Here is a 19573-nt window from a genome sequence, read left to right as displayed (position 1 = left end):
GTTTCTTATGTTGTAAAAATAAAGCCCTATCTACCATCTACGCTCTGCGTGGGCACGGACCCCAGGGCCTCGGCTCAGCCGCAGCAGCACACCTGACTGCCTGGTGAGCTTGGGAACGCCATGCAGCAGCCCCCCACAAGGCTCCAGGCGGGCAGCCCTCAGTCATCCTCGTCCTCATCCTCGGAGAGCTCTAGATCCTGCAGCTCATCCTCCGGCCCCTGGGCCAGCCCCCACGGCTCCTGGGGGTCCGGCCCCGCCTGTGTGTCTGGGCTTCCATCTGCAGGGAGAGTGCACAGCTACATAAATTCTGCTTTATCAGGAAGAAGCCAGCCTGGGAGGTTACTCATCACTAATTAATCACAGCACTAATTAATTTATCGCTGTTGCTGTTGCTGGGGGCCAGAGCCAGCGGGGATGGAGCAGCTGGCCCAGTGTGTGGGGGAGGGGGGGAGTGCGTGGGCCCAGCTTAGAGCTGATGGCCCTGCCCACCCACCAGATCCCCCATGACAGTCTCAGTCCCCAGACAGATGGGCTCAAAAACCACGGCACCCCACGCTCTCAGGAACCACTTACCCTCTGAGCCACTGACTTCCTCCACCCTCTGCCAAGCTCTTGGGGACCCAGGCGTCCCTGGGGACCAAGCACAAGAGCCCATGGGGGTGGACCCACCAGCAAACGCACAGAGGGGCAGCTAAGGCAGGACGGGGGCCGGGGCACAGCCCTGGACCCCACTTTCCCTTAGGTCTCCTCTGTTCAGAGGACCCAGAACTGCCCTGAAAGGTGGTGGTGGGAGGGGGTGACACAAGGCCTGGGGGCCCCACCTCTCTCTGGGAAGTCGGGGGAGGCATCGGCGTCCTCAGCGCCGTCCAGATCAAAGAGGTCCTTGAATTCTGCTCTGTCCTCACTCTTCCTGTCTGCCACCTTGCGGCGCTTTACCTCTGGGAAGTTCAAATCTTCCAGCTGGAAGGACAGGGACCCAGAGCTGCAGGTGAGGGTGGGCTCTCAGGGCTGCCTGCCCACTGGCCACAGCCCAAGCCCAAGCCCGACTCACATTCCAGACCCAGTCCTGCACCCTCCTACCCCATGAGGCACTCCTCTAGCCTCCAGCCCCCACCCCCATGCAAGGACCCCGCTTGGCCACTTTTGGGACACTTGGTCGGCATCACTGGGTAGGCTCCCTGGACAGCCGCCCTACCAGGCCAGTGAGGAGGCCGCTAAGTGACATCAAAGCTGCAGGCTCCAACCATGCTCCTTCCCTAATTTTCAGCCATCACTCCCAGAACAGATGGCCTGCCCATACTGACACCAGGACAGGGATGCAGACAGTCATGCCCCTTGGCACGAAGCTGTCCCCTCAGGTCACAACGTCACGCACCCACCGATCAGGCCCAGGCCCAAAGACAGAGCTAGAACTCTTCCTGTACCTCCCCGCTGGCCCTCCTGGTGTCCACAGGCTGGCCTAGGTGACAGGGTCAGCCCAGCACTCCTCCAAAAGCCCCAGCCCGTCAGGCCTGAGGGGCAGCAGCCTCTGCCCCAGCACAGCCCTGGGGCCTCTCCACCTGAGGGTCGTGGGAGAAGCCCCCACACTCTCCCCGGTTCTGCCCGCCATCCACCTCCTCAGAGCATCGGCAGCGCCAGCAGTCGGTGCAGCTAGGGTGGCTGGGGGCAGCACCCACCGACCCCGCTGACATCCTCCCAGCCGTGCCCACATCCCCGACACCCCCCCCCACCATACCCGCTCTTTGCCACTGATCTCCAGCTGGATCTCACGGTCCCTCAGCTTCCGCCACTGGCTGTAGTACTTCGTGAGCGGGGTCCCCTCCTCCCAGGTCCGCTTCTCCCAGGCATCCTGTGCAGGGAGATCCAGGGTCATGTCCCACCCCGGGCAAAGCCCCAGACCTCAGCCACACACTGACCAGTGGCCCCCGGGCCCCGGCACCAGCCCCCAGCTAACCACTGCGCGCTGGTCGGACACGCCGAAGGAGACCCTCTGGCGGAGCCTGCGGATGTGTTCTGCGTTCTCTTGCACCTTCTCGAGCAGCTGGCGTACCTGGCGGCAGTAGTTGGCCACCTTGCACTCCCGGAGGAAGGATTTCAGCTGCAGAAGAAGGGGAGCTCAGCCTAGCCCCAGGCACAAGGCTACTCTGCACCCTGCAAGCGGTGACCACAGGCAGGCGGGGGCGGGCCATGGGTTCGTGTGTCTCAGAGCCCTGGGGGACGCACCTGAGGTTGGGGGGAGCCCCAGTGCAAGTGTGTGTGGGGGGCGGCGGGGGCTGCGTGACTCTATGGCCCAGCCCTTAGAGACCTGTGGGGGTCGAAGGGCTGACGGGAGGATGACCACCAACCCCGTGGGCCAGGCAGAGGGGTGGGCAGGGGCAGGATGGATCCACCCTCCAGGCCACATCCCGCCTGCTGCCTGTCCGTAAATAAAGTCGTGCTGGCACACGGCACACTCTTTCGTTCCTGCGTTTCTGTGAATTTTTTTGCACTTCTGCGGGCAAGTTGAGCGGACTGAGAAACCCCGTGATTGCAAAGCCTAAAATATCTACCATCTGACTTTTTACCAAAAACGTTTGTTGACCCTCTTCTAGACCATGATCCCCAAGACTCAGAGAGAGAATGACGCACACACACCTATGTCTGAGCAACCCTGCCCCACTCACTACCAGGGCCAGATGGGCACAGGCCTCCCTGAAATGAGAAACACCTAGGCTGAAAGTAAACGGATCTCCAAGGGGCTTCTGAGAGGGAAGACCCCCCCATCCCACCCCAAATGTCGCCTGAAGAAAAGCTGAGGTGGGCGGCCAGGGCTCCCTGCGACCCCCTAGCGTCTCCTGCCTCCTCACCCGGCCCAGGAGCACCGGGGAAAGCATGCAGAGAGACCAGCCCGGCCCAGAGCCGGGGGCCGGTGCAGCCTGCTGAGCCCCAACACCCCCGGGAGCCCTCACGGCTGGTCCAGGCCCTGGGCTGTAGCAGGCTAGAGAGGGGCTGACAGGTCCCGGGGTCCTCCTGACGCACCCGGGCCAGCGCCCTCCTCAGGCTCCACACCCCGGCATGTACCCCAACACCACGGCCCCGGGGACCCAGCTGCCAGGTGGTGCCAGCACAGAGACCCCCGAGCTGACCAGGCCCTGCCACTGGCCCTGTGCGGCTGTGACAGGGCTGCCCTGCTCTGGCCCCACGCGAGGGGCGCCAGCCTGTCAGGAGGCGGTCTGGTCTGCTGAGGGGTTGGGCCCACGGAGGGACTCGGGCGGGGGGCAGCGGGCACACACCTGCAAGACAGCGGGCAGCGCCAGCTCGGGGAATGCAATGCTGTGGGCCTGACCGTGCAGGTACTCCAGGCTGAGGTCGTACAGCTGCTCCACCAGGCCATCCTGAGGCAGCGAGGGAGCGGACAGTGTCAGGGCAGAGGGGAGCTCAGACCTCGGAGCCACACTCGGGCTCAGGCTCATCAGGCTACCCAGCCCCGGGAGGCCCACAAGGTTCAAGCCTGGAGGGCAGCGGGCCTTCTCCCATCCACACTCGTCTACCTCCAGTCACCCCGCACGCTGACCTCGGTGCCCTGCGACATCCTGCCGTGACCCCGCCCAGGGCGTTCCCGGACCCCTCTGGAGGCTGGGCTCACCCGGTACGCCTTCTCCTGCAGGTTGACCTTGGACAGCTTCAGGATCACAGCAAAGTTGATGGGCCTGGAGCTCATGCGCCCCGGCCTCCTGTTGAAGTCGACCTGCTGGAAAATCTGCCCCAAGGACCCGTCAGCCTAGCCTGCCCACCCCATTACCCTGGGTCTCTGGAGACCCATCCTGAGACCAAGGACAAGTGGCCAGACACAGTGCCAGCCCCGCGGCCTCACAGACACCAGCCCCTCCCCGCACAGCTCCAGATCTCTGGTCCCCAAGGGAGTCCCTTTGCCCTAGAGCAGGGCCCTGGTCAATGGGGCAGGACCAGGCCACACCCTTACACACTGCTGCTGTCCCCCTCCTGAAACCGGGCCAGAAAAACATGAGAACCAGTGTCTGGAGACAAAGAAGGGTCCCTCCTGCACAGGGTCACCATCACTGCAATTTCCTCACCCACGATTGCATCCCCATAGCCTGGTCCCGGCCCTAGTGGACCTCTAGCCTTTGGACTGAAACCTCTCCCTACCTAAGCTACGTGCACACGTATACACACAGGTACACGTGCACAAAGGCAGCAAAGGGAACACAGCTTTGGAATCAGACGGGGCTTTCAGCCCAGCTCCGCCGCTCACTCTAATCTTGCGGAAACACCCAGATCGACCCAAGTCTGTGCCCTAAAACCAGCGCCCTCGGGCCAGCCCAGCGCAGCAGCTGTACTCGCCTGCGGTGCCACTCTTGCCTATCGGGCAGGCACCGCATACAGTTAACGCCCTCACAACCCGTGTGCTATGGGCAAAGAGCCAGCACTCAGGAGAGCTGCACCGAGTTGAGGAGTGGTCGGACCACATGCGGCAGGAGGCGTCTTCCCTCCCGCACCCTCCGCCCCACCTCGAGCACCTGCTCACCTCAAGGATGAAGGGCAGCACGGGGATGAAGGTGCCCGTGCTCTCCGAGAGCAGTGTCAGGGTGCGCACGCAGTGCATGCGCAGCGGGTAGAAGCGGGCCGTGGGGACCAGCCTGGGGATGTGGGAAGGCGGGAGTGAGCAGAGACCCCAGACTCAGACACCCCCAAACCAGCCTCACCCGCCTGGCCCCGCTGCCTCTGAACTCTCCCCACCCACTGGGCTCCAACCTCGGGAGGGGCTCCTCCCCGGCAGGGTCAGCGGCCACACCAGCCTCAGACAGATAAAAGCAGGACAGAAGGCCCCAACCGAAGTCGCAGTTCTAAGATCCTGCCTCCTTGCTCAGTTACGGAGGCGGGCACCCCACCCCACCTGGCTAGCGACTCAATTTCATTTTAACACGTGAGATAGCAAAACTGTTCTTTCTTCTCCCTTCAGGAGGACAAGGATGCCCTCTGCTGGCCACATGTGGCTCTGCCCGTCTCTGCCCCCACAGACCAGCACGATATTCATAGGCAAACCAACCCCAACCGTGCCTCGTCACTCCAAACCTGCTCTGTCCAAGGCGTCCAGACAGATAACCCCAAATGCCTTCAAACTGCACACAGTCCCCTCTACCCTGCGTCCCCAGAATGCACGTGTGTGCGGCGTCCTGGACTAAGGTACCAGGTCACAGGCAACCAAGAGGCCCAGCTGACAACGATTCTGGGATACCGGGGACAAGGCCACGGACAGCCTCAGCCCAGACCTTCCTCAGGTGCTGCCAAGTCACAGACACCACACCTGGAGGCCCCAGCTGCCAGGGGCACTGGCCAGACCCTCTGTGAACAACCCCTGTCCTGACCTCCAGGACAGCCTCCTGTAACCTTCTCCCTGTGTAGCCCCGGCCCCACCTCCTTCGGCCCTCGGGGCAACCCCCCAGCCCCGACTCACTTGATGCAACCGATGACAACCTGGGCCAGGGGGTAGATCAAGGGCTGCAGAGCTTCACTGGGGCAGATGGTGCTGAGGGCGCGGCCCCACAGGTGGAGGCAGTGGACGAACTGCCAGCTGTACACGGACTGGCGCGTCTCCTGGGCACAGCGCAGTCCCCCGGGTCAGCCCCACTCAGGTGAAGGGGTCCCCTGCACCTGCGCCACAGCCCCACCAGCAAGGACCCTGGTGCCCGCCGCCAAGGGGCTGAGCTGCCTCTCGCTGGAGGCCCGGCCCCCGCCCCCGCCCACCTTCTTGCGCGTGGTCATGGCATTGCGCAGGTGGATGGCGAGCTGGCGGATGTAGAGGAATGCGTGCTGGTAGGCGACACCCACGTCCAGGGCCAGCAGCTCTGTCAGAGTCCGCTGCATGAAGTTGACGAGGGGCAGGGTGCTGGGGGAGGTGAACCTGCAGTTCCTCACGTACGTGATGTACATTTGCTGCCGGAAACACCTTAGTCAGAGCCACCTCTGAGCTCCCAGGGCCCCATGCCCCCACCACCCAGCTCCAAGCCCCCTGCAGACACGGGCCTTTCCCTCGGAGCTGGCCTCAGCAGGAACCACGGCCCAGCCACCAGTGCCGCAGACGCCCCGCCGCCGCACAGCCCTGCTTCCACCGGCCCCGGGCAGAGCCTAGAGTGCCGAGGGGAAGGGTCTTACGGGGAGGCCTAGACACCCAGGAAGGAGGGAGCTGCAGCATGAATAACCGTGCGAAAGGGCAAGGGCTGTGGACGGACCAGAAGGGAAGGAGGCAGAGAAGCCCCAGCTGCCCGCCAGGCTGATGCAGGGGGCTTCTAGAGGGTTCTGTGCAGGGCAGGCCACCCCAGGCTTAGAGCCAGGCAGCAGGGTCCCTGTCCTTCTCCACGTCTGATGTCCTCGTCCACTGAGGGAAGAGCTGTGCAGGCCACTCCATGTGGAGCCCCAGGGGGACCAACGGCTCCTGTCCCCATGCCGTCCCGTCCCCCACTTCTCTTGGAGAAAGCCATGACGAGGACCTGGGTCTGCCCAGGGTCACAGCACCTGCGAGAAACACCGACCACAAAGGCAGCCTGCCCAGCCCTCAGGTCAAGACTTTCAACCCAGACCCTAACAGAAGAGCCAGGGGCACCGCTACCTTGAGGACGGGGCTCAGGAAGACGTCCTTCTTGTGCCGGCAGACCTTGATGAGGACCAGGAAGGCCAGCACGCGCAGCGTCTCCTCACCCGTGCCCCACAGGACCACCATCCTCTGTGGAAGCGAGTTGTCACCGCCTGCCCCGGCCCCCCCCCACCCCGCCCCGAGCCCGGCCAGAGACAGCCCTTCCCACAGCGCCCCCCCGGGGAACTCCCCGAGTTAGGGTTCAATCGGGGAGGAGCGAAACCAAAGCACGTCACCCCTCCTGAAGGCCGTACGGTGAAAACTGACCTCTGCTGTCCAGCGCATGTATGCACGTGGGTGCCAGAAAGCTGCCCCCCGCCCCCCAGGGGAGCCCGTCCTCGCGTGGCTGGGCTGTGCTGCCTCGAGTGTGCCCCCGAGACAGAACCCCACGGGGTGGCACAGATGCCCCCTGCACTCCAGCCGGCAGCTGGGCTGCCCTGAGGCCAACACACCTTGAGCAGCATGCGGCACTGCTTGGGGAAGGTCAGGTAGTAGGGCACGGAGCTGCTGACGTGCTGGAGGACGGCTGCCGCTACTGTCGTCTCTGCCACACAGGCCACCAGCTGGGGAAGCAGGAGAGGTCAGCGAGGCCCGGGATACGAGGAAGTATTGGACCGGTGGATGTGGCCAGGCCCCCATGTGACCCGGCAGGCCCCGCCCCCCAGGACTGCACCTGTATGACGGAGCTCAGGTAAGCCTTGATGTCTAGCCGGAGCTTCCCCCACAGCGGGCTGCTGGATGGCTGCCGCACCCTGCAGGGAGACCGCACCCTCCAGCTCAGACACGAGACCACAAGGAGGGCATCGGGAGGCCACCAGGAGGCAGGGGTGTGCCCCAAGCCATGTCCCATCCAGGACACACACAGTGTCCAGGACGCAAGGGCACATGGGCCCTGTGGTGAGACACCCCGCCCCCCATCTTTCCCATGAGTTCAGGGAACTTTCCAGCTGGATAGACGCTAGAGACACACCAGGACTCTCTCAAGGATGGCCCACAGCTACACCTAAGGAGGGGTACCACCAAGCCCCAAGCCCCCACAGGCCACCCCACCCGGCCAGAGGGCTGACCATCCTTCCTGTCTGAGCCAGGGCCAGCCACTTCCCCCAGAGCCCCCAGACAGACCCCTGGCCTCCAGCTCCCCACACCTCTCAGGAACCCACTCTGCAGTCCCAGGTCTGACCCAGTCATTGGCAGCCAGCACAAGCTGTCTTCCTTTGGGCCATATAGTTTTTGTCGTTGTTGTTAGCCTTGCGGCTTACGGGATCTCAGTTCCCCGACCAGGGATTGAATCCGGGCCACGGCAGTGAAAGCACCGAATCCTAACCACTGGACCACCGGGGAACTCCCTGGGCCACGTACGCTTTACAGAAACCAAGTCATTTACACCTTAATTTCAGCAGCAGTGACTGACGCCTAGGAAGTTCCTCAAAAGCATCACCTCTCAACACTTGCAGAACTCAGCACGTTAAGTGTCTGTTAACTCTGCTAACGTGTGCAAAAGAACCAAGGACAGGGGCCCCTGATAGCCTCCCCATGGGCTGAGGCCGGCTGCTGGGCACCTGGAGCCACGACCCAGGCGGCGCTGCCGCTTCCTCCCAAGCCCGCTGTCCTCCATGGTGACCGCTCTCCCCACTGCAACGGCCCCCACGGAAGCCCGCACCCAGCCAACGCCAGCACCACTGAGCGCTACCTCTTTGCTGCCCACTCACTCACCGCCTGTGGCCCTCCACTCTCGCCAGCAGCCAGCTGCCCTGCCCCCTCAGGCAGCCACCCCCCACGTGGCCGCATCAGTCCAGCCAGCCCCGACCATGCCCCCAGGCCCAGGTGCTCCCATCCCCGAGTCCTGGCCTCTTCCTCCTCCCCCGCCAGGTGGTCCCGGCGGACCTCTCCCTGGAGCTTCCTTCTCCCTCTGAGCAGCGTCGGGCTGAGTGTGACCCTCCAAGCCTTTCCTGCCTCCAGGTCACGTGGCCACAGGCTCCTGTGAGCCCCAGTGGAGCCCACAAGCTGCCAAATGCCGGCTGCTGCTCTGCCCCCTCTGGAAACCTTCCAGGGCCTTCTCCACTCAACTGACCTCTCACACGGAAGTCAAGGTCCTCGAGCCAGCATGGATGGGGCCCCTGCCTAGACACACACACTCGCACCAGCCAAAGAGCAAGGAGAGCAGACAAGACTTGACTTGTCCAAAGAAAAGAGACAGAATCCTGACCAGGAAAGACGGGGGAGCAAAGCCAAGCACACACTCTGTGGCCCTTGAGGAATTCTGGGCAGGAAGGAGGAAGGACAGGGCTACCCCCACAGGGCCCTGAGTGTCCAGCCTCTCCCAAGAGCCCTACAAAGAGCCTGGCTCTGTCCTCCACATCCCTCTGTGCCAGCTAGGTCTAGAGGGGGCCCCTAGGTCCCAGAGCCCCTGCCTTCCCCAGTGCAGGGCCCGGACCATGCCTCCCCATGCCATCCTCCTCCCTCTTACCTGCTACTGTCCTTCGGGGCTTTTCTAAACAGCAGCTCCTGGAGACAGCCAAAGAGATCTCTGATGCAGAAAGTGACCAGAGCGTTGAACACTGCAATGAGGGGACCAGAGATGCCACTCTCAGGACAGAAAATGGAACACAGAGACTGTATCCCTGGTCCCCTCACCCCAGCTCACCAGCACTGTCCGTGACCTGGAATTTGCTGGTCTCAGTGCCTTCCTGTTCTCCTTGGGTGGTGGCCACGGCTGCTCGAAACGCCTGCACAACTTCGTGGAACAGCTTTGGAGTAAGGTGCTGCTAAAAGGACAGAAGGACCCAGAATGTTGGAGGAGCAGTCAGCTGTGCTTGGCAAAGCGAGAGGCAGCTAGCTGGGGCTCCAGGAACCTGCTCTATGAGAGGAAGGCATCCTCGGCCACATCCTCAGACCAAGAGCAGAGGTGGGAGCAGCGTTACGGAGCCATGTGCAAGGAACAGAAAGAGTCCAGAACCCTCCTGGAAGGGCCATGAGGGAGGGGCGGAGGAGCCTGGATCTAAAGAACGGCTAGCTCCAAGTGGTATCTGGAGTCCTCCCTTTCCGCAGAAACCACTGCAAGGCCCTCAGAAGGGCCCTGGCTCCACCAGCGAGCAAAGGCACAGAGACTATGTCCTGCCCACAGTGGACTTCAGAGAGCCCTGGAAAAAACAGAGAGGAAAGGAGAAGGCAAAGGCCCTAGTCTCTGAATGAAGGAGAGAATGCAGTCCTGAGCCCTCCTAGCATGCAGGGAAAACTGCGAGATTCTCTCGTCTAGTGCTGAACGGGATCAGAGTGGGCTCCTCCCACCTGCACTGCCCCAGGTAAGTGAAAGAAAGCAGGGGGGCGGGAGCTGGGGCGGGGTCAGCGGCCCAGCCCAGGCCACTTCTCACCTTCGCTGCCTGCGTCCATCTCTCAACCATGGCGAGCGTCACAGAGGCAGAGCCCCTCCTCCTCCCCATAGGCCCTCTGGGGGCCCCGTCCTCCTCATCTTCCTCCTCGCTCGCCTCCTGCACCAGACACAGAGGGCCCCACCAGACCAGATGCAGAGGCCACAAACATGCCCCCGCCCCCACCCAGCTGTGCACAGGCTCTCACCTCCAGCGCGTCGGGCAGGGAGTGGAGCTGCTCCTCCTCGCCCTCAGAGCTGTCCGAATCACTAAAGTTCAGCAGGCTCTGGTCATTCTCCTGCAGGAACTCGTAGAACTCAGGGTCTTTGTCCTTCAGTCGAGAGAGCTGGTCCTTGTGCTCAGACGCACGGCCCTTACGCCGTCTGAGAAGGTGGGGGTCATCAAGTCTGACCGGCTGGCACAGCCAAGGCCAAGGGGGGAGGGGGGATCAGGCTTCCTGTCCTCCTCAGAGAACCTATGAGGCTTAGTCTGCTCCCTCCACAGCAGCTGCCAACAACCAAGGCAGGGAGCTTTCCAGAGAGTAAGTTTTCAGCAGATCTCTCTCTCCCCCAAACTCCGGATTCACACGTCCAGCAGCCCCTGCACACGTGTTTCAAACCCAAGGCGTGTTTCAAAACAACGCTGAACTTGCAGCTTCCCCAGAACTTACTCTGCCCACACGCTGCTCTACCTCAGCTGTCGCTAACTCCCCCTTTCCAGGTACTCACGTGAAAGGTAAACCCTCTCTGTCTCTCACACCCAGCACGCACTCTGCCACGAGATCTCATCATCAATACTTCCAAAAGTCTCACGACTCCTCTCAAACCAGCATCATCTCTCAATTCACTTGTCCACTCCAGCCCCTTACAACCTGCTCTCAGCACAGCAACCGGAGGGACCCATCCTGTTACATGTCACGCGACGTTACTTCACTACTCAAAACCCTAGGATAATTTCCAACTGTACTGAGACGCCATATAAACGGTCTACAAGATCCAGCCCCATCACCGTCTCTCCAGCTTCACCTCCTACTACTCTCCTCGCATTCCTGCCACAGCCATGCTGAACTCTGCGTAAGGCTCACTCCCAACTCAGGACCTTTGCTGTTCCTGCTGCCTGAAACACCCAGACATTCTTCCCCTACTGCTGCAATTTACTCCCTCAGGTTTCATAAAACGGCCTTATCCACTCCACCTAACGCTGCCGCAGAAGCTCCCACCTATGCTCCCTATTCCTCCAGCTCCTTCTGCTTTTCCTTCCTGTCTGCAGCACTTGTTTCTTCCACCGCCCTACACGCTGTGGTTTATCCAAGGCCAAGTAGGCTCTCCTAGACCAAAAATGAATACTATTCTCCAGCGTTTCCCAACACCGGGATGACTTGGCACAGAGCAGTCACTCCGTAAATACCGGACGGAAGAATAAACAAGCCGAAAGGTCTAGGGGAGAGATCAGAGGTCCCCAGGCCCCAGTCCTGAGGCCCCAGGAGTGGTCAGCACCCTTCTGATGGGGCGGGCCAGGACGGTTAAGTGGGTTCTGCTTACACCCGGCCCGTAGAAGACGCTCCACTCACCTGGCCAAGGGACTCCCACCTGGCCCATCCGGGCTCCGGGCCGCTCCACGTGCCGCCCGCGTCTCCGCCTCTGGGGCTCCTTCGGGCTCCGAGTCGGACTCGGAATCAAAGCCCGAGGCCAGGAACTCGTCCACCGTCAGCTCCGCCAGGCGCCTGCGGGCCATGCCGTTGGAGTCATGACTCCCCGCCAGCCCGGTATGCCCCAGCCCGGCCGCCCCAGGAACACAGAGAGGTGCAAGAGGAGCCTCTCTGGATGCAAGCGCCCGCCGGGAGGCCTGATCGGAGCCTCAACTCACCGCTTGCGGGTCCACGCCGCCGCCATAACTGCAAGCCCGTAGCGTGCGCCCCACTTCCGGCCCCAGCAGGCCTTGCGCCAAGAGCACTTCCTGCAGGCAACCCCGCCCCTGGCCCCGCCCCGCCGCGCCCCGCCAGGTGGCTTTAAGGTTCTCCAACCTTGGCTGTGGCGGCATCCAGGCGGGAGGGCGCGTTCAGATCTCTTTTTGGGCGGGAGGCGCTCGGCCTCCCAGGGTGGCACGCGGGATGAAAGCTCCCTGCGCAGGCCTGGTTCAGTCACGGCTCCCGCTCGTTTCCGCTGAGGGACAGACTGCGGAGCTCCAGCACCTGGCAGGACTGCGTAGGGCGGAATCCCGCCATTCCGCTCACAAATCTGTGACGTTTACCAAAAGAGGCACTAATAACGACACCGACCTGGGGGAGGGCCGGGCCGGGTCACCGCCCAGCCCAGCCCACAGCCCCCCCCCCCACCGCCCCCTCCATGGGTTCCGTGAACACGTGCCTGTGAGGATGTCAATGCATTGACCACGGAAAAAATGCATGGGGGGAAACACGTGTCAGAGAGGACTTCTATACAAAGAGCTCTTAGAAATCAATAATAAAAAGCCAACAATCTTTAGTAGAAAAAACAGACGAAAATAGAAATGGTGATGCTATAGATGGGCTGTTTGCGAATTGATAAATGACACTCTGATGAGGATCAGAAGGATGAGAGCCGTTTCCACTTCACTGGACAGCCCCATAGCACCTGCGCTGGGGGAGCCAGAGGGGTCAGACAGCGGACAGACCCGAGCACTGTTACTGAAACCAGGTTGGCAAAATCTCCCTGAAAGAGGATGGCTGATATTTCAGTCCAGCGAGTCCTCTACTGGGAATTCAGCTACGAACACATCTGCCTAAGTACCCAGGCCGGCCCCGGCGGGGACAGCCACTTTTGCTCTGCCCTATCTGTGGAACAGCCTGCAGGTGCAAAGGCCCGGAGGCTGGAAGGTTGCCTTGGGGAAGTAAGGAGGTGGGGAAGCCAACCTATGCCCTCCCCTCCCCCCACTCGTCCTAATGGCGGAGGTCCGCGGGCCTGGACAGCCAGATCCCAAGACAGGGGACCCCACAGCGCCCAGGGCGTGCACCCCACCCCCTCTCCCGCTCTGCAGCCAGCGTCCAGATCAAGGCCAGACGGCAAAGTGGCCTGTGTGGGGTTGGAGAGAGGAGGGCAGACGCGGCCCCCGGCTGGCTCAGGTCCCAGGGGCATCACGTGGGGCCACTCGGGCCCCCAGGAGATGCGGGGCCCCGAAAGGGGCGAGGGGTGCTTCTTGAACGAGTTGAGGCGGGCGGAAGGTCCAGGAGGTTTCTTGGGGATAGGCGGCGGGCGGGGCCCGGGGGGCTTCCTGGAGGAGGAGGCGGGCGGAGCGCCGAAACATTGGGAGGATTCGCGCGCTACGCGGCGCCCCCGAAACCTCGGGGGAGCGCGGGAGGCGGAGCGGGCGGCGCCGAGAAACAGCGGCTGCGGGCAAGCGGCGGGAGCGGGGAACGCAGAGCCTGCCGCCACCGCCGAGCAGCCCTCCAGCCGTCCGGCGTCCGCTTGTCCGTGCGTCCTCCGCGGATCGGCGGCGGGCCGGCGGCCGAACCCATGCAGCCGCGCAGCGAGCGCCCGGCCGGCAGGACGCAAAGTCCAGAGCACGGCAGCCCGGGGCCTGCGCCCGAGGCGCCGCCGCCGCCGCCGCCGCCGCCGCCGCCGCAGCCGGCAGCGTGAGTGGGCCGGGGGCCTGGGGACCTTGACTGGCCAGGGCCGAGGAGGAGGGGGGAAGGAGGGAGGGAGGGAGGGGCGCGCCGACCCTGGCAGGCTGCCGGGAGGGGGCGACCTCGTGCCCCGCAGGCTTGGCCCTACCGCGGAGGGTCCAGATCCCCTGCGTTACCCGCGCACACATTCGGCGCGGGGCAGGGCGTCCCGAGGAGTCTGCCCCCGAAGGCTCTGTCCCCTCCCGCCGCCCTTGAATTCCGGCTGCGCCGTTCAAAGACTCGGGCGGCCTGTCTGAATGATGGGGGGTTGGCGGTCAAGAGAGGTCACACTTGCTGGTCGGTGTAGGGGTCTGCTTCAGAGCCACCGGTCAGTACGGACCGGTTTCACCTCGTGCGCTTCCCTCATGCCCTGCCCGTGCCGAGGACACCGGACTCTGATGGGGGCTCAGGAAGGGCTGCCAGCGATGGACAGAGAGCCTAGTCCCGAGGAGGGTCTAGAGAGCCGGGTTCTTCACAGAGGCCCCCGGGCGGAGGGAAGTGTGGAGCTTGAGCAGGGGTCGCGGCAGAGGAAGATGTACAGGTTCAATGACGGACCGGGGTCTGCCGTGGGATCCGACCTCACTCTGGTAGCAGGTTGGAGCAGAGTCTAGTTGGGCTCCCTGGATGCGAGGGAGCAGAGTGCGGTAGCGCCTGGAGAGCAGGGGAGGTCCCGAGGGGAGTGGGTCCTTGATGGAAACCTGGTTCGGGCTGCTGGGGGTGGGCGGCCTCCTGGGGGCCCAGGCCCTGCCCAGGGTCTCAGGGGTGGGTGAGCAGCTCCCTGCAGAGCACACCGTGACCAGGCACTGCCCACCTACAGCCCCGAGGCAGAGCGTGCCCGGCCCCGGCAGGCCCGGCCCACGGGCCCCATGGAGGGTGCAATGCAGCTGCTGAGCCGCGAGGGCCACACCGTATCCCACAACTCCAAGAGGCACTACCACGATGCCTTCGTGGCCATGAGCCGCATGCGGCAGCGCGGCCTCCTGTGTGACATCGTCTTGCACGTGGCTGCTAAGGAGATCCGGGCACACAAGGTGGTGCTGGCCTCCTGCAGCCCCTACTTCCACGCCATGTTCACAAGCAAGTACTGCCCCATCGGGTCCGGGCACTTGGGGGACTCTGCAGCTCTCCCTGGGTGGGGACCAGCCTGACCTGCTGTCCCCACAGATGAGATGAGTGAGAGCCGTCAGACGCATGTGACGCTGCACGATATCGACCCTCAGGCCTTGGACCAGCTGGTGCAGTTTGCGTACACGGCCGAGATCGTGGTGGGGGAAGGCAACGTGCAGGTGAGGCTGCCTCACCTCTCACGTCCTGTACCGCTACCGTGCTTGTGCCTCCGCTCTCCCCACGCCCCCAGCATCCCCTGTACCGCTGCCACCCCTTCAGTCCTCACGTCCATTTCTCTGTCCCTGCTCCCCTGGCCCTCTCTCCCATCTTGCCCCATAGACTCTGCTCCCGGCCGCCAGCCTTCTGCAGCTGAATGGGGTCCGTGACGCCTGCTGCAAGTTCCTGCTGAGTCAGCTCGACCCCTCCAACTGTCTGGGCATCCGGGGCTTCGCCGACACACACTCGTGCAGTGACCTGCTCAAGGCGGCACACAGGTACGTGCTGCAGCACTTCGTGGACGTGGCCAAGACTGAGGAGTTCATGCTGTTGCCGCTGAAGCAGGTAACGTGGCAGCTGGAGCACAGCCTGGACCTTGACTCGGACCCCAACCCTGACCCAATCGCCAGACCCCAGTACCAGCCTTGGCCCCCCGGCCCCCATCATCTGGGCCCATAAGACCTGGTCCTTTGCTCCTTAGTCTTTATCTCCAGTCTCTGACTGACGTTCCAACCCCGCCACCCATCCCCTGGGAACTCCCCACCCCCATTTTCTAACCCCACACAAGCCATCACCATTGATACCTGACACTCTCCTGTCCTGATTACACACCTGCCCACAGTCTCCCGTGCCTGGTTCCGTACTCCCAGGACTGCTCTGGAGCTAGGCCCTTGGGAACTGGGTCTGTGACTCCTGACCTTGCTTGGCTCTTCCTCATAGGAACACTGGGCCCCCTTGGACTCTCCCTCCCAGGCACCTTCAGGGCTCCATGGGTCCCCAAGCCCCTCCCCAGATCTCAGGTCTGAGGGTCCCCACCCCCAGGTGCTGGAACTGGTTTCTAGCGACAGCCTGAACGTGCCTTCAGAGGAGGACGTCTACCGTGCCGTCCTGAGTTGGGTCAAGCACGACGTGGATACCCGGAGGCAGCACGTTCCTCGGGTGAGGCCAGGCGCTGGGGGGCCTGCGGTGCTTGGGAGGGGATGCAGTGACTGAGGATCCGGCGTGCCTGGGCCCTTCTGTGTCCAGAGATCCCACAGGGGTGATGCAAGCATGTGTCTTGAGGAGGGTCTAGGACACATGAGCAGGCCTGACCATAGCAGGCGTGCTACCACACCCCAGCTGATGAAGTGTGTACGCCTGCCCCTGCTGAGCCGGGACTTCCTGCTGGGCCACGTGGACGCCGAGAGCCTGGTGCGGCACCACCCAGACTGCAAGGACCTACTCATTGAGGCCCTCAAGTTCCACCTGCTGCCCGAGCAGAGGGGCGTCCTGGGCAGCAGCCGCACCCGGCCCCGGCGCTGTGAGGGCGCTGGCCCTGTGCTCTTCGCTGTGGGTACGCCCACCCGTCCCATCCCGTCCGGTCCCCCATCCCTGCCCTACGCCCCGTGTCCCTACCCACAAGCCCAGCACAAGCCCCCCCACCCCGTGCCGTGGCCACCCTGCGCTCACCCCACACCTGCTCCTCCATCCACCGCGGCGTGACCTGCTCACCAGTCACTGGCCCCACTTGCCCTTGGAGCCTCCAGGCCCTCAGCCTCGGGCTGTGCTAGAGCCTCCTAGCCCACTGCGTCCCTGGCCCCTTGTCCTGCCCGTCACCTCCCCTTGCCTAGGTGGCGGGAGCCTGTTCGCCATCCACGGCGACTGCGAAGCGTACGACACACGCGCTGACCGCTGGCATGTGGTGGCCTCGATGTCCGCGCGCCGGGCCCGGGTGGGCGTGGCGGCAGTCGGGAACCGGCTGTATGCCGTGGGCGGGTAAGAGTGGGGGCTGGGCTCGGGTCAGGGGCTTGGCACGTGCCCACTGGGCCAACCCTGACTGGCAGCGAACCCCTCCCCTAGTTATGATGGGACTTCAGACCTGGCCACCGTAGAGTCCTACGACCCTGTGACCAACACCTGGCAGCCTGAGGTGTCCATGGGCACGAGGCGCAGCTGCCTGGGTGTGGCTGCCCTGCACGGACTCCTGTATGCAGCCGGTGGCTACGATGGGGCCTCTTGCCTCAACAGGTAGTGGCTGGGGTCAGGGCCGGGTGGCCTTTCAGGGTTGGCTTAGCAGGTGTGGCTGCATCAGGACCGCAGAGGTCCTGCCTGAGGGGAACCAAGGGGGACCCTGCCTGAGTCAGGTCACCAGGGTCCCCTGTGCCTCTTCATCTGGGCTAGCCCAGTGGCCCCTTCTTTCCTCTCTGGCATCCTTCCCACCAGGCCAGGGGCTGGGCCCAGGTGGACACTCGCCCAGCATTATCCAGGTAGCCTGTGGCCTGTGTCCACCCAGTAGGCCCTGCTTCCTGCTCCAGTGGGACTCTGGGGTCAGCCTCCATGACTGCCTAGCACAGAATTTTAGTCATTCCTCGGGGGAGGGCAGGTAGTGGGGCCGGGACTGCCTTTCTGCCACTGCTCAAGGTCAGCGGCCGTCCTGGTGTCTACAGTGCCGAGCGCTACGACCCCCTGACAGGAACATGGACGTCGATCGCCGCCATGAGCACCCGGAGGCGATATGTGCGCGTGGCCATGCTCGGTGGGTGACTGCTTCGCATAGCTCCCACGCCAGGGACCCCCGCACACAGCAGGTGCACCATGGGTGTGTTGACTCTCTGCAGATGGGAACCTGTATGCCGTGGGCGGTTATGACAGCTCGTCACACCTGGCCACCGTGGAGAAGTATGAGCCCCAGGTGCGAAACACCCCAATCACACATTCCCCTTCCCCAGAGCTACTTCGGGCCATCACTCTCTGGCCACCCCCATCTCCCGGAGGGTCATCCCTTTACGTCCACCCTGTCCCACAGACACCCCACCCTGGACTAGAGTCCTGCACGTGGAGACGGAGGGAGGCTGGTAGTGGGTCTGCCCCCAGCCCGTCCCTCCACCGCAGGTGAGCTCCTGGACGCCCGTGGCCTCCATGCTGAGCCGGCGCAGCTCCGCGGGTGTGGCGGTGCTGGAGGGGGCCCTCTACGTGGCTGGTGGCAATGACGGCACCAGCTGCCTCAACTCTGTGGAGAGATACAGCCCCAAGGCGGGTGCCTGGGAGAGTGTGGCGCCCATGAACATCCGAAGGTGTGCTGGCCCCCACACCTGTCACCACCACAGCGGTCTGCACCCCCGACCCCGACAGATGTGTCCCAGGCTCTCACCCCTGCGCGGCGTGTGCCCCCACCTCCTTCCCAGGTCTCTCCCTCCAGGGCCCCGCCCCCACTGCTCCAAGGCTCCGCCCCCATCATGCCAAGGCCCCGCCTCACCGGCTCATTTCCCCCTCCCATCCGTCCCGCCCCCAGGATACCTCCCAAGGCCCCGCCCCCTGAGGCTCCTCAGGTGGCTACCGCCCCAGACCCGGCCCTGCGCCCTCCTCACCCCCAGCCTCGCCCCTTACCTCTCCCTGTCCGCCCTGCCGGCAGGAGCACACACGACCTGGTGTCCATGGATGGATGGCTGTACGCCGTAGGGGGCAACGATGGCAGTTCCAGCCTCAACTCCATTGAGAAGTACAACCCGAGGACCAACAAGTGGGTGGCCGCGTCCTGCATGTTCACGCGGCGCAGCAGCGTGGGCGTGGCCGTGCTCGAGCTGCTCAACTTCCCGCCGCCCTCTTCGCCCACGCTGTCCGTGTCGTCCACCAGCCTCTGACCCGTGGTGCGGCTGCGCAGAGACCCGCCCGCGGCCTCCCACGTGCCTTAAGGCCCCTGGGCCCAGCGCCTGCCTCCCCTGCGCGTGGGGCGGGGCTCGGCCCCCACCAGGAACGTCCGGGGCCGTCTGTCCAGTCTCCGCGCGTCTAGGCCGCGGCTTTCTGTGTTCCTTCCTCAGTGTTTGTTTGTGTGCCGTTTATTTATTCACTCGTTTATTTATTGACTGGTGGTGAGCAGGCTGCAGCTGCCGGTCTCTCCGTTTACTTTTAAAGTGTCCTGTCTCTGGGACCAAGCTGCCCTCCTGGGTGTCCTCCCACCGTGCTGGGGGCACTGGGGAGCGACAGGGTGGACACTGGCGTTGCCCGTGGGTAAGGGGCCAACTTGGACTCTCTAGACCTGGAGGGACCGAGGAGTGATGCAGAGAAGTTATGGGGGGGGACTTTCTGAGCAGGTGCAGACCCCCAGCCTGAGCTTTGCACACCTCCTTGCCTCGCCCAGCCAGGCACACTCCCGGCGGGGGCGGGCACGAATCGGGCTTCCTTCCCGTGGCTGTGGTGTCATTTCTGGATCCTGCACTGAGCTGGGCACACGTACACCGCAGGCCGCATACAGCAATATGAGCCCCTTGAACAATAAACACGTTTCCTGGGCTCTGCGGGCCTGTGGCTGAGTGTCCATCTCTGTCTTTCAGGGTCCCGTCTGGGGTGACCAGGAGGGCCTGGGGTGGCTGTGCGGCTGGGCCGAGATGATGTGTTGGCACCTGGGGGCTTGGAGGCCGCACCATCACATCCAGGGGCAGGGCTGTGGTGGCCAGTGTGTTAACTCCTGGCTATGCGTGGCATTCCCCCTCACCATGGCTGTCCCAGGCGCACCTGGGAGGGTCATGGCCTCCCTCCTGGATTCTGGTTAAGCCTTGGGGACCCTGACCTTGATCTGGGGTGAGGATTGGACTGAGGCAAGAGAGGAGGCTGCGGGAGGGTCCTGGCTTCCCC

General features: G+C 63.6%; 2 protein-coding genes across 6 annotated transcripts; one reads left to right on the top strand and one right to left on the bottom strand.

Annotated features, from left to right (window-relative positions):
- Nucleotides 1-18: 18 nt before the first annotated feature.
- On the bottom strand, nucleotides 19-11934 carry NOC2L (NOC2 like nucleolar associated transcriptional repressor). Of its 5 annotated transcripts, none has more exons than XM_029217122.1 (19): nucleotides 11866-11934; nucleotides 11570-11722; nucleotides 10208-10382; nucleotides 10003-10119; nucleotides 9276-9396; nucleotides 9099-9189; nucleotides 7305-7383; nucleotides 7084-7194; nucleotides 6608-6721; nucleotides 5746-5934; nucleotides 5456-5595; nucleotides 4526-4637; nucleotides 3626-3739; nucleotides 3273-3374; nucleotides 1955-2098; nucleotides 1736-1849; nucleotides 822-960; nucleotides 574-630; nucleotides 19-277 (listed from the first exon to the last, which is right to left on the bottom strand). In XM_029217122.1, the coding sequence occupies exons 1-19, from the start codon at nucleotides 11889-11891 to the stop codon at nucleotides 159-161; spliced, it is 2217 nt and encodes a 738-aa protein (XP_029072955.1). In that variant the 5' UTR covers nucleotides 11892-11934; the 3' UTR covers nucleotides 19-158. The 5 variants fall into 5 exon arrangements, 3 of the variants coding, with proteins under 3 accessions (XP_029072955.1, XP_029072956.1, XP_029072957.1); XM_029217123.1 differs by having other exon boundaries at nucleotides 9276-9393; XR_003792702.1 differs by having other exon boundaries at nucleotides 213-277; nucleotides 3626-3713.
- A 1441-nt stretch (nucleotides 11935-13375) lies between these two features.
- KLHL17 (kelch like family member 17) lies at nucleotides 13376-19258 on the top strand. Its single transcript, XM_029217769.1, has 12 exons — nucleotides 13376-13591; nucleotides 14457-14716; nucleotides 14804-14925; nucleotides 15086-15307; nucleotides 15785-15901; nucleotides 16082-16295; nucleotides 16573-16717; nucleotides 16802-16969; nucleotides 17389-17477; nucleotides 17560-17633; nucleotides 17834-18015; nucleotides 18354-19258. Exons 1-12 carry the CDS (start codon nucleotides 13491-13493, stop codon nucleotides 18580-18582), a joined length of 1923 nt encoding a protein of 640 aa, XP_029073602.1. The 5' UTR covers nucleotides 13376-13490; the 3' UTR covers nucleotides 18583-19258.
- The last annotated feature ends 315 nt before the right edge of the window (nucleotides 19259-19573 follow it).

Source organism: Monodon monoceros, unplaced genomic scaffold (genome assembly GCF_005190385.1).
Source record: "Monodon monoceros isolate NGI ecotype Baffin Bay Population unplaced genomic scaffold, NGI_Narwhal_1 Super_Scaffold_12, whole genome shotgun sequence".
Taxonomy (NCBI): Eukaryota; Metazoa; Chordata; class Mammalia; order Artiodactyla; family Monodontidae; genus Monodon; species Monodon monoceros.
This window is presented reverse-complemented; position numbering and strand designations above follow the sequence as displayed.